The 17927-nt window shown below is 44.0% G+C and overlaps 1 protein-coding gene across 9 annotated transcripts in view; it reads right to left on the bottom strand.

The window, feature by feature from the left end:
• MAP4K4 (mitogen-activated protein kinase kinase kinase kinase 4) overlaps nucleotides 1-17927 on the bottom strand; it is a 383820-nt gene that overhangs the window by 21162 nt on the left and 344731 nt on the right. For 2 of the 9 annotated variants that reach the window (XM_069770099.1, XM_069770100.1), the window contains 11 exons: nucleotides 17423-17584; nucleotides 15200-15286; nucleotides 14302-14529; nucleotides 10769-10930; nucleotides 8519-8749; nucleotides 7487-7593; nucleotides 6374-6525; nucleotides 5572-5669; nucleotides 4078-4253; nucleotides 3547-3667; nucleotides 2174-2365 (listed from right to left, as the gene is read on the bottom strand). In XM_069770099.1, the coding sequence (XP_069626200.1) occupies nucleotides 2174-2365; nucleotides 3547-3667; nucleotides 4078-4253; nucleotides 5572-5669; nucleotides 6374-6525; nucleotides 7487-7593; nucleotides 8519-8749; nucleotides 10769-10930; nucleotides 14302-14529; nucleotides 15200-15286; nucleotides 17423-17584 (1716 nt within the window). The remainder of the gene's footprint in view (nucleotides 1-2173; nucleotides 2366-3546; nucleotides 3668-4077; nucleotides 4254-5571; nucleotides 5670-6373; nucleotides 6526-7486; nucleotides 7594-8518; nucleotides 8750-10768; nucleotides 10931-14301; nucleotides 14530-15199; nucleotides 15287-17422; nucleotides 17585-17927) is intronic. The other 7 variants (XM_069770105.1, XM_069770104.1, XM_069770102.1 and 4 more) reach the window with 6 other exon arrangements.

Here is a 17927-nt window from a genome sequence, read left to right as displayed (position 1 = left end):
TCGTCCCTGTCAGCTCAGCTGCTAGCGAAGATTTTCAGGAGTGGCCACTACAGTCAGGCACAAAGCGAGGGAATGTTTCTTTTTTTTTAAAATCTGCTTAAATGTATGTCTACTATCTTATCTGCAAACTGTCCACTACCTACAACTTTTGAATTTATAAAGCATGTCCTAAAGTGAGCTAGTTTAATAAATTATGAAGTTTGATCTCTTGGCTTGTGCAACAAAATCAGAACCATCTGGGATCAAGCATTCACTTCTACAATGGATTATGTTTCAATGTCCACTACTGTTCATTCTCCCTATTTTGTTTAAACTGAGCCTCTTGCCAGAAAGCTGCAGCAGGTTCTTCCACCTTTATTTGACAAAGCAACATATTAAACCTGTATCGAACAAAGGGGCTCATTAGTGTGGAAGGTGTAGCAAACGGTGATATGAAGCTATGAATATGTAGTGGATAAAATCACTGGTGCTTGCTGAGTTATGTGGTCTAAACATGAAAAAACATAAAGAAAGGAAGAAGACAAGTGAAACAATGAACTGTTAAAAGTGGAAATGGAACAACTTAAAAACCCTTGCCAGTTTAGTATTATAGTCACAACATTGCATACGGAAGCAGAACGGGACAAGTAAAAAAAAAAAAAGTACATATATACAGATAAAGGGCATGCATGTGGGTAAATTATACCAAGCAGTACTGGGTTTTTCTTCAGCTTTATGCAAATGTAGTTAGAGACACTTCTTTATCATCAACTAATCAACCTCTGATCTTTCTAAGTCTCTACTCTCTGCAGAAAAAATAGCAATGGGTCTTAGGAGCGTATCACTCCCCTGCACAGCTCCATACTGAAAGACTCCTTCGCCACCAGCCACTGCCACAGCCTTCACTTCCCAAGCGGAGTTAACCGAACCCTGCTTATTTATTGCTTAGACCAAAGTAATGAGCAAGCGTATCTCTGCATCAATCAACTGATCTCTATAACCTACAAGAGTGTGCTTTTAGAAAGATCAAAGACCAATGAAGCATAGCTGAAAATTAAGTATGCTAACCGAATTTCCAGGAGAAAACCCTCCCACCCGCCCTCCTGCTACGTGGTTCAGAAGCATTTTTGATCCTGCGGTAAACACGTGCATTGCCATCAGCCTACCCAGCTCACGGCAACCTCTCCTTCTCGTCACAGCCTACCTGGCAGGACGGCCCTGAGAAGCAACAGCTTCTTTTCACCGAGTTTTGCTCCCCCTGTACCACTCCTGCTTGCGTACAGAAAGAGGCTCTCCCCGAAAGCCAGGCTGGCCACCCAGCCGGGAGCAGAGCCACCACGCCAGGCTCCTCGCTCACTGCTAGGGTTGGTAAGGGGCAAGTAACGCCCTCCGTTCACACTCCTCTGCTGCCAGGGGTTACACACACGTGGAGCACTGGTCTTGCCCACCAGCATGGGGTGAGTAAGGGAAGGCACCGTCCCGGGATCAGCCCAGGACAGCACAAGAGGGAGCTTCCCCCCCAGCGAAGCCTTGCTTCTCCACCTGGACGCAACCAGTGCGGGTGGAGGACAGTCATCTTTACACAGCTGCTTTTGAGAGTACACGCACACTTGGAAAAACCCCAAAGATTTCCCCCCATTCGTTATTTGAAAACAACAATACCCCAGGCTTTTACAACCCTCCCGGGCAACACCTGATTTGTTCACCCAGCCCATGTGGCAAGCGTCAAAGAGCAAAACCCCTCCACGGCCGCTTCCTCTCCCAAAGGGTAGTTTCCACAAGCAGCTCCTCATACGTGCGGAGTTACTAGCCCAGCCTTTACTGACAAAGCCAAAAGTAACCGCTAATTTTTAAGAGGCACACTGCTTGCAATTAGCCTGCTCCCGGAATAAAACAGAATTAAAAAAAGAGTATTGGCTTGAAAATGCAGTAGTCAAGTTTAGTTTAAAACGAACGCCATGCAATTAATGACTCACTAAGAAGAAGCAAAAATAGTAAACTGGCAAGTTTGGCGTGGGACTGCTCTAGAGTTAAGGGCTTCTTACACAGAACTGAAATGTGTTATTTGGGAGGTGGGAACAAAGGTGACAGAAAAAAAAAGCAGGGGAGATTGGCTGGAGTTCCTTTGCAAACTAGCTACTAGGCAATGCTGCTATAACCCTACGAAAGCAGCCAGCTGTGGTGTAAGACATACCTCATTAGTAGTTAGCTTGTCCTGGGGTGTCTGTGGGGACATGGTGGGTGTCGGCTGGCTGGAGGATGGGGAGGAGGAGGTGGAGGAGGTGGAGGAGGAATGGCTTTGCTGTAAGAGATCTGGCAAGAGGTGAATGCGACCGGCAAAGCCATTGCTCTCATGATGGCTGGCACGCTTTTTGTCAACTGTACTCTGTAGAAAAAACAGGCACACTTGTCTTGCTCAAGTGCTGCTTAAAGGTCTATATCCCTAACAACCTCTCTCCTTCTCTCCCTCGCTCGCTTCCTACCTTTTTACATTGATTTTTAAATTTATTTTTAAAAATAAGCTGATAATACATGCCTTGATGCCTGGATGGAAAGGGGAAGTGGGCAGAGCTACTAGAATTCAACAAATTCCCACCTCTTCCGGCAGGCAAAAGCTTAGTTCATGTGGTTGACTTGCACAGCCAGTTACGCTAATTAACAGAAGAGTAACTGCACTGGTAAGTCTTTCACCACAATGCGGACAAGCACATTTTAGGGGGTGGGGGGAGGATTTCTTCCCCTATTGTTTTGTTTAAAACTAACTTAAATCCTATACAGATATGAGCTTGGACTGTCTGGTGAATGCCTTCAGCTAACTATTTAAAACAATAAGCATGAAATCTTAATTTTCAAACCAGAGGGCTCAATTAAGAAATTGGCATTCAGTTGTGAAATTCAGAAATGTGATTACTGAGGAAACTCCTATAAGCTAGCACGCTCATTAACACACGAGCTCTTTTAAAGCAGGGAATCATTATCTTTCAGAGGCACAAGAATGCAGTATTTTCAGAATCAAAGGCAACAACACAGCGCTCTAGCTCTGTCCACATTCTCTGCCTCGCCACCTGTTTTGCTTCTCTGTTCCCCCACGCTAACTGTTGCATGAATTTGTATGTACGTGTGTGTGTATGTCATCTGGTTGGTCTGTATGCCCTCAACTACAGGTTCAAAACAATTTAAAAACCCTGAACGCTCCCCCCCAGCCTCCCTCCCAGCCCCACTCCTGAGAGCCACGTTTGGTTCTATGGTAAAACTAAACTAAGTTCTTGCTCCAGGTACTTGCTCCACACACCTGCAGCTTTTCTACCCTTCTCTCCCACAGACTTTGAGGTACTCTGCATGGTGCTGCCATGGGTGTCACTGGAAAGCATGCAAAACAGAAGCAAGGGGTGAAGGGCTACTCTCCTCTTTGCATGCATCAAACATCTTGCTCATCTGAAATTCACTACAGCTGTGTCTTGATAATACGAACAACAAATATAATGTAGAAACAGCATGGGTGAATGAGCGAGTGGGTTAATGAGCACAGAAAAGGTGCAGCACTGCACAGGGAAGGAAAAGCAATACCTGTCGGACAATTAAGGTGCCCTCCTTAGAAGGAGTCAAGGCAGGTTCACTCTCCACATCGTCATGGACGATCATCGTTTTCACTGACTCTGTTTCACCATTGCTCAAGTTCAACGTTGACCTATTTGCCGGACAAGAAATAACTGGAGTGAGATAATAGCACTCGTGCCCCAGCTTTTGCTGCCCCACACCAAGGCACACTCAAAATTCATTTATATTGGGACCAGAGTGGAATATTTACATAACCAGCCTAGAAAAGCTTCTCTATTAAAAAAAAAAAAAAGTCAGGACTTTGTTAAACAACGCTTCTTGTTTTATAAGGAAGAAGAGGAAAAGGACGCAATTTATAAAAGCCTACTTTTTGAAAAGGTTACCCTCAGTGTTTGAAAACGCGAACATACAAGGCTATGTCTTGCTCATAAGATTGTTGTCAGCTGAAAGAACTAACATACAAGCCAAAATACCCAACGCCCTTTTCCTTCAACCCCCTAAGAAGGAAAACAGAAGCAAAACACTGTTACAAGAACTAACACTGCTCGGACATCATCTGGTCCAGATGTAGATTCATCTGCTCCTTCTTGTTCCATATCATCATCTTCCTCATCTGTCGTCCCTGACTCCTCACTTGAGGATGAATAATCCGTTACTTTATGTGGAGGTCGCACATCCTCTACTGCTCGCAATTCCTTTGCCAATGCAGTTAAATCCTGATGGGAGAGGGAGGAAAAAAAAAATGTTGCAAGGAAGAGAGAAGAGTTTGCAAGACAAACCCACAGGATTAGTGCCTGACTTTGCTCACTTGTCCACTGCTGTGCTTCCATACCCCAGCAGTATTGTTTCCTTTGATTTATTCATTCCTGATAGTTACCAAAACGCATTTTCTGATAAATTAAAGCACCAAAAGAGTCAACCTAAGGAGGCCTTGCCATCTTATAGAAAAATGTGCATACTCTGAATCCAAACTATCTCATTATGACTTCAGTTTATCCCATTATACCATCTGAAGGACATATACAAGCACCCAGACCCACTCTCACACAGTGGTTGACTGTCACAGTTCATTTTCCTAAACTTTGCAGGTTAATAGCATCCAGCACAAGAAATCTAGGCAGCAAGGTAGCAGAAAGATCCTAAGACTTATTGAGAGCCAACCAAGGCACAGTCACAGAGAGCTGATCTCCTTGAAACCTTTTGATCCATTTCCAGTTGCATGGATCCACGCTAAGGAGTTCACCTGAGAAGTCAGATTCATTAGCACCATCTCAGTCGCACACAACTGTCAAATAGTATGGGACGTAAGCTGCTTTTCTGTCTGCAGCCTGGAGTGCGGGCAAACCAGGTTTGCAGTCAGTGCAATCTGCTCTCAATTGTGTAGCTATGCTTTATTTAGCTCAATACAGTTTATGGCAAATACTTCACACATTATACTATGAGAAGTGAAGGACCAACCTCTATGTTTCTTTAAGAAAGCAGCTTTAACTGATAGATTTGGGTGCTAGTGCAGTATCATAATAGCAAGAGAAAAAAGTTTTAAGGAAAGTTGGAAATACTGTGAAAACCCACTGTGATCCTCAGATACAACTGGACATGGAGCCATAATCAATCGTAACAGCAGCCAGATAAAGAAAATGTCAGAAATCCTCCCCAGAAAATAGCAACAATTTAAGGTCTTACCACTTCTCCCTGCACCATTCAGCCCAGCATTGGCACATTCAGGTCAAATGCACGATCATTGGTCCAGCCCCAGGAAGGAAGCACAGGATTGAAAGAGAGAAAGGCAAGGTTAGGAAGGAAGAAGACCAGAGAGCAGAAATCAATCCCAGAAGCAGAGCAAATTCTAATTTTTAAAGTACTGTGATGTGTGCAGGCAGTTGCAGAGCCCAAGACAACCTGCTAGGCCCACAGATACAAACTCCAACTCCCTGAAGTTCACCCCCAATGGCACCATGAATGGAAGCTCACACTGCACTTCTTGTAAGCCTACCTGAAAGAGAGGTGGGACAGGGGAAAGTGGATGCAACTTACAGCAGGCTTGATAGGTCTGAAGACTTCCTTTTTCTCTTCAGGCTTTTTAGGTGCACTTTCATGACGCTGCGATGGCGAACCCTCTGATTTGGATGATGCTGCATATGTCAAGACCCCAAAAGAACACAGAACAAAGATTTAGCAGGAAGCTAAAACATGTTTTCTTACTTAATTTTGGACTGGGGAAGAGAGGTGAGAAGGCTATCAGGTAGTGCCTGACAGCAAGACCTAAGTTTCACTGGTTCACTGTTACAGCATCCCCAAAGGACTATACAAAAACCCATCGGAAGCTGTGATCTGTATAGGTGCAGCTGACCTATGACCGAAGCCAAAGTAAACTGTCACACATTTGTAAATCAAAGAGGGTAACTCGAGTGTGGCCACAAGCTGGAAAAACTGCATCAGCATCCAGCGTACCCCAGCTGAGACGTAGCTGTAGCAGTCTGCACCCCGTCAATAACTGCCAAGGTGATAGGCAACAAGCATCAAAATGTGCCCTGGCACACATGAAGACAGGAGCTATGAGAGCATGGAGACTGGGCTGTTTGCACATAGGAAAATGCCGCAGTGACTGGATGTGATTCAAAGAATAATGAAACACTTTCACGATGACTTCTGCGTCTACCATCTTTCCCAGGCAAGGACACACAGCCAATGGGGGGGGGTACTGGAAGCTAACCCATCTTTGATACTGCATGCTCAAAGATCTCTCCCAGTGAGGGTTATCATCCTTCATTACTGATTGTTCACAACTTTATTAATTTGGAAATGCAACATTATGAAGGGTGGGGGAAGGACTTACATCTCACCCGGAACCGCTCTCCAGACCCACTCTGAGAGCCGGGGTGGGAGCCAGGCTGTGAGCCAGAGTTGCTTGAACCTGAAGAACTGCCACTGCCCGGCCTTGGTACAAGCTTCTCCACCCTTTCCCACAGCAGACGAGGCTCTATATTGCTGTATCAGGGGAGGGAAGAAAGTCTTTGTCACACACTTCAGTTTCAGATTCCCATTTCTAAACTCAAACATCACTCCTCTTCAGTGTTTTGCTAATAACTCATCTGAAAGAGCACTTAACACTGAGCTGAGGGCATCAGTGATGCTTCACAACCCAGGCAGCGGCTCCCCTTGAAATATCTATTACCCTATTCATGATGGTTAAAAAAAAAAAAAAAAAAAGTTTAGGTGGGTGTAGGGTATTCTTTTTATTTGGAACTGTCTACCTGCCATTCTTACTTATCTAACCTAAAGTGGACAGTTCTCTCAGCCTGCATGCAGCAGGTTTAAAATTGGCTCAGAATTGCCCTGGCCACCCAAGCACAAGCCAAAAAGACATCACTGCCTGTCCTTCTCAGTATACCCTCACCCCTGTCCAGTGAGCCAATTCCAGGGTGGCCTGTCCATGTTGCTCTGCTGAGCTCTGGAGGCAGCCCCTTCCTCCTCCCTCCTGACCTCAGATGCTCTGTGTCACACCTCACGGATGTTTCTCCCCCTCTTAAAGGCTGGGTCTGGCTGAGAGGCCAGAAAGTTTCTGAGATCTCTTCGCTTTTAGATGTTACGAACAATTCTGCTACCAGTAAGCCCCGCAGTACGCCCATGATGACCTGTTGCACCGAAAGGCAAGATGTTCATGAATGGCCACATTTTTTTCAGAAATCTTAAGGATATTTTGAAATTATTGCTAAAGTTACAGGGCAGGCAACTCAAAGCAGGAGAGGGAAGAAGAAATTTTGCCAGTGTTTGTTGGCATGTGTGCTGCAGCAGGGGAAATTAGTATTTATCTTTACTGAAAAGGCATCCAAATTCATCTTCCTTTCACATCCAACAGACAATGCCAAAAGCTCTCTGGAAATGCCTGGCTTCCCATGAGCCTTTTCCTTCCAATTCGAGAAAAGCGAGGACATGTACGCTTACAAACCTCGTGGAGTTTCGTTGACCTGCTTGGTTATTTTGCTGCCCACTACCCTGCAGTGGAGAATCGCGGCGGGACAGGACTGGTGATCGGGATGTTGTTCTCACAGGTACCTTGGCAGAAAAAAGGTTGTGTTAAACCCATGAAGAGGAGAGACAGAAGAGGAAGATTAAACATCTCCTGCTACAGAATATATTCTTAAGATTTTAACAACACTTAATTCTAAGTCCAAGCTAGCATCAATGACCAAAAGCAATAAACAAACACCCACAAAACCAAGAGCCTTAGTTGGGATGCTGTTCAGATTTTGAAGAGAACTCAAAGTTTAGCCTTAACATTAAGTAGTGTTTAATAGTTACCACACAAACACATACACACCCCGCTACCCTCCAACTACTGAGACATTTAAAAAGAATATGGCATTTTGACTGAAGCAGGGGAGGCACAAAGCAATTTGCTGAAACAGCATGAGAATTAGGAGAATAAGCTCAGGGGAACCAAACAAATGCCCGGGAATGGATCAGCAGAAGGCAAAGACTGGTGGGGGAGCAAGAATATACTCAGAAGAAGCAAATCCCAGTGGACGGGAAGGGGGTGGGAGGGGGAGAGGAGGAGGAAATATATTGAATGTTTCCTTTTTGTTCAGTTCCATCTCCATTTTAAGCATGTGTATGATTCATAGTTTGGGTTGCTAACAGATGAAGAGGAAAATTAACTCTGAGCAATAACCTCAGGGATATTTTAAATTCTTTCCTGAATATGGTAATGACTTTTTAACTTTGCATAATAAATTGTCTCTCTGAAATAGCTGCATTCTGTAAATAACTGCCAATTTTATATTAAGCTTCAATATTGTACTTAAGGTTGATTACCATTAACCCATTGACTGAACACCTACATTATGATCTGCCTTTCAAAATACTGTTACCAATGCTGGCACAAGGGCACAGTCTTCCCCGTGCCCAGGGTATCACATCCTTAAAAAAATAATAATTAATAATAAAAAAAATAGCACACATCTGTCTTTCTACTTCTTACCCTTGGAGGCACCTCGTCACTGTCTGATCTAGCCCAAGCCTTTTGGGTGGGGTCGGGTACCTCCGACTTAGAGTCAGAACTCTGATTTAGCACTTCACTGCGTGAAGGTGGATATGGGTCCTGGGAACGAAGATGGTGATGAGCAAATTTGGGAGAAGGGTCACTGAAGGAATGGGATCGCGAGACAGGGGAAACATTGTTCTTGAGAGATGCCAGATGGGACCACTGTACCTTACAAGAAAACAAAACATAAAACATTCAATGCGCTCAGTATAACTGGCTTTCCAATTAACACAGAATAAAGGCAGGTGGGGCGGGCAGAGACAAATTGGTTATGGCATTAGGTAAGCGTGGGGTGGAATCAATGCACTTAAAAGCAAGGCAAGCGCCCAAAGAACGTAACAGACTGAAAATACAGCACATATGCATTTTTTGTGAGATACGCTCTCCACATACACATACGCTGGTGCCCAGTAAAAAAGGGGACCTAATATCTGCACCGTGAGCCTGAGTCCAAAGGCCACTAAAGACAGAAGTTGCCATCCATTCCCCGGTCTTCAGTGGGCTTTGGTCAGGTCTCATGGTAGCACTGGTGGGCTGGGAAATTTGAAGCAGATATTCAATTGAAGAAATGTACAAAATTAAAGAATGCTGTAAAATGTGCAAACCGACAGACATTTACGTTACCTAATAAATTTAGGAACTAGATACAGTTCCAAACTTTTGGAGAAAGACCATAATGCAAAAGCCTTTATTCCTTTACAGTCATTGCAATATATATAAAAAAACCCATAATATATATTGTATATAGTATACATATGTACAATGCATATTATACTTACACCATATATGTACCATATACTGTACATATACACATATTTATACACAAACTAAGCACACATGTACACACACATATATTCGATTACACGTACTGAGAAGGCACAACAGTGACTCCAGAGTCGGACCTCCATTGGGATTTCCACTGAAATCCATACTGACCCCTCAGCCTACTCCCTCCTTGTGCAGAAACCTGCATTTCAGAGTTAATTTCTGAAACTATGGAGGAGGAAAGGTCATAACTGAGGAACACACTATTTTCACACCTAATAATTAAGCAAAACTTTGCTTTCAATCCCAGTTTCAGTAGGCTGGTTGTATTTGTTTTTATATGATTATTATTTCCTCAATTTTAATACACACAGCTGTTGAAGAGCCTGACTATCATTAATGTGAGTGGAAGACCCAGACTTTAAAAGTAACTGGCACAGAGAGCATGAAGATGCAAGTCCAATATTTTGAAATAGTCAGAGAGGTTTGAATAAAAGCCAGGAATTAATGAGTAAGAGATGAAGTTCTGTCCCGATTTCTCCCACTCTCCCGTCTGTTCAAACTCTCCTGCTGCCCAAAAGAGTTGCAATACCTAGTCACAATCAGGGATGGTTTTAGCTTGCACTGTCATCAACAGCCTTAATTTGGGAGAAGAAAATTCTGCATGGAAACAGAGGAACTGAATGCAGAACTATACTGTTTAATTTAGCACATCTAAATCACTCAGAATTTATAGGCGATGTGTAAGTTTTAGACAAAGGTTACTTTTTTAAATTTATGCTGTAATTCCTAAGAGATACAGATACCAAGGTCTGGAGGCTCTTCATTGGGAAACAACAGAACGACGGCAGCCACGCAGCTCAGTGGTTTCAGCCTCTTTTTGATTTTCCAGGGGTGGTACCGAGCTCTATTTAGCAACAGGCCTACTGACAACAAACTTGCTTTTCTTAGTCATGTTTTGTAAATCTCTTCGAAGCAGCGCTCATACTATTAAAAGCCACTTGTTTAGTTAGCTTTTTCTGCAAGAATTTAAAAAACCAAGCAAGCTCACTTCTTTCGTGAGCATCCTTTTTGGTAGTAAATATCTTGCACAGATCAAATTCTGAATTGTAGAAGTGTACTGCAACTGTCACCAGTGTTTAGCCCACCATTCCTCTGTTGCACAGATAATAACAAAACGCAACAGTTCAAATCTAGATCTAATATTAAAAAAAAACCAACCACCAAAACCACAAATCCATCAGTTTATCAATAAAATAAGCAAAACCAGACAAAGAGCAAATCTACTGAATAAGCTGCTTTGTGTAACAGCGCTACCCTTTACATAAGGCTTTCTAAGTGCCAAGATCTGCAAATTTGAAGGAAACACGTTGGGACTTCTGCATTTCCTCCAGGCTCACCAAGATTTTCCTGGGCACTTACCTGGGGCTCCATCGGCCTCTGCAGGGCAGGCTGAGCAGGTTCTGAGTTTCCGTTGGAAAAGGACTCTGATCTTGAAGGCACTGGTGGCTCCAACACTTTGCCCATCTGTTTAGACTGTGCTTCAGGGGAGCCCTGATTAGTTTTTCTAAATCTCTCCTCCACCTAAGCCAAAATAAATGGAGGTTAAGCCTGGAGTCAATAAAACCAACTACACTAGAAATATGAAGATGAGTACCACCTTTTTTTTACCATAAAGAAACCAAATACATTTGGGGCTTGGCAGGATTTCTTCCCTACCGCTTTCACCAGCACTGTAAAACACAGAGTGAACTGCACCGAAGTGGCAAGTACGCCAATGTGGAAACATTAGGAAGAGAGGATACAGCAGGCAGTAAGATGTGAAAGGTGATTATGGGGCTTCTTTCTGCCTAGACCAGTTATTATCCATCAGTATTTTCCTCACAGACAATAAAAAGGATATATGAAAACAGAAACAACTTTACAATATAAAAGTAAATTTCCCATTGCTATCCCTTACTGCAGTTACCCACCTTACTCAACCAGTGGTATTTGATTATCTGCTTTCCTGTATTTGTCTCTTTGGCAATACAAGAAGAGATAGGATATGCTTCTCTCTACCCAGTAATACTGGAGGCTGTTCAGCTTTAGGTATGAAACTGTAGGACTGGTCATCCTCTCTCTTAGGAGATAGACCCAACATGACCTCACAGGCTGCAGTGAACAGCCCCAGCAGCTTGTTTCTCGTTCTCAGGGAGGTGTAGAAGTGATCATACACTAACTTCGAGAGCTTGTCGAGGGGAAGACTAAGTCAGAAAGTGCTTCAGTCCTCAACAGAACATCAAGCGAGGCCCCCATGCAGAAATGCTGCCTCTTCCAAGGCCGCAGCATTGTGAACTAAGCGAGAGGTACGAAGGGCAAAAGATGGACGGAGGCTCCAGGCAGAAAGGAAACATCCTCCCATTTCCAAAGACAGCCTGTTGCTGGAACCAGGGCAGCATGTGTGTTTCTGCCAGGGGAGCTGCCTCTGAGGAATGCTGAACTCCCAGCAATTTATCAAAGCGTCAAAGAAAGATCAAACTGGCAGCTTGGGCTGATTTCATTTGTTGAGATTCTGCTCACAAGATTTGCTTTAACCCTTGTGCCTGGAGCACAAAACCAGTATTGGGGTGGTTTCCTAATTGTTCCCTAGCAGTGATGGTCTGGAGAGACTGGCTGTTCATATACCTACGTCAAAAGACAGAGGCAAGTTTCCAGGACTCCTCAGCTGGGCTGCTTTACAAACCCAACCTGCCTCTGCTTTCCAAAATTTGAGGACAGTAACAGTTTGCCTGTGGGAAAAAGCAGACAAGCTTCTGCCAGGTCTACACAAAATACACCATGTCTTGGGAAGTACAACAATAATGGAGGCAAGCATCTTCACCATACAATCATTTTCACCACCATGTTCAACTTCACAGAGCCATCCTTTAAAATTTAAAAAACAGGCCAGACTCCTTGTTATGAATAGAACAAGGAAAAGCCCCAAGTCCTTCTGTCTGAAGGAACAGGCTTTCTTGTCTCGAGCTGTAGATGATAGGAGGTTTCTTTCACAAGGCACATGAACTGCATGAGCCACAAGTCCTTAAAACCAGGCAAGAAGTGGGAAGGAGACAGCGAGTGCATCGCTGGATAAAACCAGGCCCTGTTCCAGTCATCTGACTGTCTGGACCAGAAAACAGTATTAAGTCTCATTTCTTGCTCTCAGCAAACCTGCTGTTTCCCAGAGCCAATCTTAGAAGTCCTTTTCCTTATATCCTCATTGCTACTGCAATGGGAAAAAACCACCTTATCGGCATTAGACTTTGCCAGAACAGGAAAGTTAGTCCACTTTGGCTTATCATCTTGCTTGTCAGCATCTCTGTAGATGGAGACTCTCTGGAGAGCAGTATGCCCCCCAAGTATGAAGCACAGAACACTCACTGCAATTCACTACTTTATGTCAAGAATGACATCAGAGTTAATAATGCCTGCTGTTAAGATTAACTGGTGTTGCTCCCACTGCCAGGCACCGAGATATTATGGCTATAATTCTACCACACTTTTTAAAAAGACTATTACACAGCAATCTCTGGGAAGATCTGACTACTAACACAATTTTTCTGTGCCTTCGCTTTACTCCTTTCTAGCTAGAGCAATCACAAAAGAAAAAGGCTATGACAGAAAAATAGCTGAGTCAGTGGTTCTGCTAAAGGATATAACACTTTGAATCTTCAGGAGTTTCTCCTCTTTTCAACTCCAAAAGGAAAATGGGAGACGAGGAGCAGATACAGTTCTGCATCCCTCCAAAGCCAGCCTTCAGGCCGGACAGTAGTGCTGGACTGGCACGATGCTTCCACTGAGGTGGGCGAGGAACGTGCAACAAGGTCAGGAGGGCTGGTTCCATGTCTGCACCACCACATACTGGACAAGTCTGAACTTCTTCCGAGAGAGAGACAGAGACGTACCAGATACTTCAACCACCAAGAGGAATGGATGAGATAGCACAAACATGGTTTATGAAAAACTTGGACAACAGCATCTACAAGAAAATGAGTTTGGGCTCACCAAGCGCCAACAGCAATACTTCAAAGGCAATGAAGTGCTACTGGACGAAGGTGGACTGAAAGCTGTTCAACAGCTCCACGGATTTTTTTGTTCTCATTCCAAAATGTGTTTACCTAGTTCTCACATGCTGGTGATGAATGCCATTAAGAGCTTTGACCAGTACTGCCCAGTCCAGTGGTTTGTGGGCAGTATGGTGCTCAAGGGAAATGTAAGAATAAGATCACTGAAAGAGAGCCAAGTATGCATCAAAGAGGCAGTTACTTGCTTAGCAATGTTACCCATGGACCAGTGAAGACAGGGGACCATTCACTGAAAGAAACAGCACTCTGATGATTTCAGATCAACCTGTGAGTGCCCAGAGTCCAAGAAGGCAGCACCACAGAGTTCCATAAGAGCAGGACATGATCTCAGAGGAGAATACTTAACACTTCAAAATTGAAACTAATTAAAACCAGGTTTGTGTTCACGAGAAGGAAATTTGCAAGAGCTAAAGCACCACATGTAAAGAGGTGCTGTGTGCAAGCATCCCTCATAGGTTCGTGCTTCCCAATTTCCAATCGCCAGTACTTGCCAGAGACACAGATCACCAACTGCACCAATGCTTCCTATGAAAACATGCCTGATGAAGTGCAGATGAGATTATCTTCCTGAGACAATGCTTCCAAAACCAGGTTCCCTCAGTCTGCAGCCTACCAGAATTTCTTTCCACCCTTTATACCTCAAAACTCTGACCTCCGATGATTGCAGCAGAAGTACTCAGAAGTAGCCCTCAGGTTTGGAACCCAGTGGCGAACATTTTAAAATATCCTGCCCCGTATGAGTGACACTTTGGCCTCCAACTGTACTATAGCAGAACTGCAGTCATGATGATGCCAACAGGCAGGGGCAGAGGAGCAGGTAGCAGATTCCTGCCCGCAAGCAGGACTTACCTCACGCGCTCTCTCAGCAGGCTCATAGTGGGATTTTGGCTCAGGGGTATGATAGCTTTGTTTATTTCTTTCTTGCTGCTGCTGCTGCTGCTGCTGCTGCTGTTGCTGCTGCTGCTGCTGCCGCCTGTGATCATGCTGCAGCGACAGGAGGTAGGCTTGCTCCTGCTGCAACTGGCGCTGGAGTCGCTCCGCCTGTCGGTGTTCCTCCATCTCTCGCCATCTGTATTCCTTTGAGAGAATACGTGAGTAATTCAAGACATGACACGGACTGTACGGCGGACGTGTCCCTATCCATCCCGTTAAAAATGCACCTTTCTGGTTGTTGTTGCTTTTTTTTTCATTATTATTTATTTATTTCATTGTTAAAGTGTAACCAAGAGCTAAGTTAGACCAATATGGCACGTGTCTTATGTTGGGAAAGTTGAGAGTGTACTGCTAAGCTTGACATGATCGGAGAGTTATGTCAAAACTGATTTTTATTAAAGGAAAAAAAAGAGTTATCTATACTAAATCCAGTGTAAAGTTCATAAAACAGTGATTTAGACCAACACTAGGCCATTGTATCCTGGGGTGGATTTACATATCATGTGTGCTTTTGATCTGCAACATAAGCACTCTAGTTCTTCACTGAATGCCAAGGTCTGTTCAGAAACTCGACCACCACACCAGAACTGTTCCACTTTAACATAAAGCCTCCTCTTACTGCCCAGAAAGCAGTGTGACCATACAGCACTTCTCATATGTGCCTGTCAGCCCACGACGCTAGCATAAATGGCCTTTTAATCAAGCTCCTTTGTTGTCATACTGTCAGTGCAGCTGTGCCCGACTGAGGGAAGCCTAGGACTGGCCAGATAAATGGATCCTATAGCTACTGAACAAAACAGATACAGTGCTTTACCAGTAACATGGCCTGCTCCTGGAGCAGCTGCTGCTGTAGAATTTCCAAGTGCCGCTGCTCCTCTTCTAGCTGTCGCCTGATATACTCCTGTCACATAGAAATTACCCAGCAATAAATTTATTCAAAAGGAATGCATCAGAACCCCCTGGGTGGAACACCACACGCTACTTCCCCAGTTCAGCTTTAACGAGAAACGCACTTCAGGATGGATTAGTGCCTGCAGAACAATTTAGGAAGCCCTGCCTCCTGAGCATCGGATTTTGGCCCCTTCTGTTCTGAAATTTGCACTCCTGCAAACGTTGCCGGCACGGGCCAGAGCTCGTTTACGTATTTTGGAAGTGGTTTCAAGAAGCAGCAAAATGCACTTGAAGGTTTTGGAAAGTTAAAACACAGCAAGTCCGACTCAACACAGCCAATACAAAGTCACATGCAAGTTGTATTAAACATTAGTTTGTTGCACTGGTGCGATGAACTGTTAGCAACAGCTAGAGCCAGGCGTAGTGTAGGCAGACCTGGAGCAAGCTCCCCCCGAGGGGCTCCGCCAAGTGCGGTCGGGACCTGCCCTGCCGTCTCCCCTGCCGCCCTCACCAGAAGCTTCTCCTGAGCAGACGCCGCCAGCCTTGCTGAATTATGCGATGGTTATGACACAAACAAACATCCACCAGGAAAAACAGAGATTAGACCAAACTCGCTCGCTCTTGCGATCTAGCCATCTCTTCACCCGCAGCCTCAGCAGGTCGAGAGGTTTATCCGCTGCTTCGCCTGACCCCCTGGAAGAACTCAGACTCTGAAGCACCAAACCCAAGCTGGTAACGTCCTATCATGCAATTAATGGAAGTATGTAACATGTGCATGCGCACACACACAAGCACGCGCACACACGCACACATTTACAATGTATGTATAAAGAAATTAATGGATCAGTGATACAGCGATGGGAGCTATAGAAAGTCTTGTGACAGACTGATGAGATACACTATACTGTTGTTACGCACATTGGCTGAGCCATAGTTTGGGTTAACAAAAATTCTAAGAGGGGGCATGTCTTTTCTTCTAAAAAAAAAAACAAAAAAAAACCAAACCAAAACAATTCAGAGTGGTTCAGCTTGGCCACATCAATTAACCATTTGTCATTATTGGCACTGTGCGTAATTAGCATTTCAACGGTTTAAAAAGCAGCTGGGGGAATACCCGGTGTCTGCCCAAAAGCAAATTGCTATTCTGTAATTAGAGATTTTCTATATATTTATTCCCATTGGTTAGTCTTTTCTCCTTTTGACTCAAAAATCTTTGAAATATATACAAACACAATAGAATTCCCCAGTAACACGATTACCAATGATCTCAAATACAGTGACTTTACATAAGAAAAAATTAAGGTATATCAGGCCAAAACCAGCATTCCTGAAGTTAATGGGAAGTTTACAATCAGCCTCTAGGACAGTAGTTTTGGCCCTTTATTTGGGATCAGTATTTTGCAGTACATGCACAGTAATTATTACCCTGATTATCACGCTGATCAAAGTCTCTAAAGGATTTTAAAACATGCAGATTTCATGCATAAATATAGCAGCTGAATTTCAGAGTTTAAAAGGTTTCTCACCTGTGCTTTCAATGCATTAAGGGCACACTGACACAACTTAAGAAATACTTGCTGCCCGAACTGGCATATATTATTAGAGCTGATTTTAAATAGAGAGCAAGAGAGGGAGATTGCGTTATTTAGGTTTTAGGAAGGAAAACCCTCTGCAGCTCAAAGGTTCCATCTCAAATTCAGCATATTCAAAGTTTATGACGTGCCTCTGACCAATTCTGGGTGCCAGAAGCTGACACGCAACAGAGCTGCCCTTCTCTGGGAGGCCTTCTGAACAGGGCATGTCCTGCAAGAACCACTGATCCAGCAAGACAAGCCTAGAAACGATTTTCAGCCCCAGTGATGATTTTGCCAATTCTGATGGTTTTTAGTCAAGCCCAGGGGCGTGAGCTGAATTTAGAATGAGTACCGCAACAAGACTTCTTTTTTTGAGGGAATATTGAGGCTGCCAGAATTTTCCATAAAGCCCTATGATCTACGTTAGTGCGTTTGCTGTCAGAGACAACAAAGATGAAAGGGTCAGCGTTAGGTTGCCTCTAAGCTGCTTTAGGCTTACTAATTTTTAAAAAATTAAATTGGAATTTAGAAGAAACAAACCTATTGCGCATACATCTGTATCATGGACTCACCTGCTCCCTTTCTACTCTCCTCTTTTCCTCCTCTGCTCTTCTTCTCTCTTCCTCTTCCTTACGCCTCCTCTCCATTTCTTCCAGACGTCTTTTTTCTTCCTGTTCTCTCCGCCTTTGCTCACGCTCTTGTTGCCTTCGAGCTTCCCGTTCTCTTCTTTGTTGCTACAAAAAGGGAAAAGAAACCACAAAGTTTTACTTTTGTTGTTATCAAAGAAAGAGGTGGGGTTGTTTGCTGCTGTGAAGAGAGGGATTTACCAGGACCGGCAAGCTCTGCAACTGAGTGACAAAACATTTTATGCAAGTGTTCCACCAGGAAACTAACTCATACCCAGCACACAACTATCCCTAAGAGCAGCCTTGCTTACTCTCTGGTTTCTTCACGCACACACACAAAGTCACGTACCATATTCCTGACAACCGAGGTGTGGAAGCTCACTGCTGCTCTTCAAGAGAGGCTCACACTGAAATCTCAATCTCTGAACAACAGCTGAACTCAGAGTGACAA

The sequence above is a fragment of the Haliaeetus albicilla genome, chromosome 25 (genome assembly GCF_947461875.1).
Source record: "Haliaeetus albicilla chromosome 25, bHalAlb1.1, whole genome shotgun sequence".
NCBI lineage: Eukaryota > Metazoa > Chordata > Aves > Accipitriformes > Accipitridae > Haliaeetus > Haliaeetus albicilla.
Note: the sequence above shows the minus strand (reverse complement) of the source record. Positions and strands in the feature narration are given on the sequence as shown.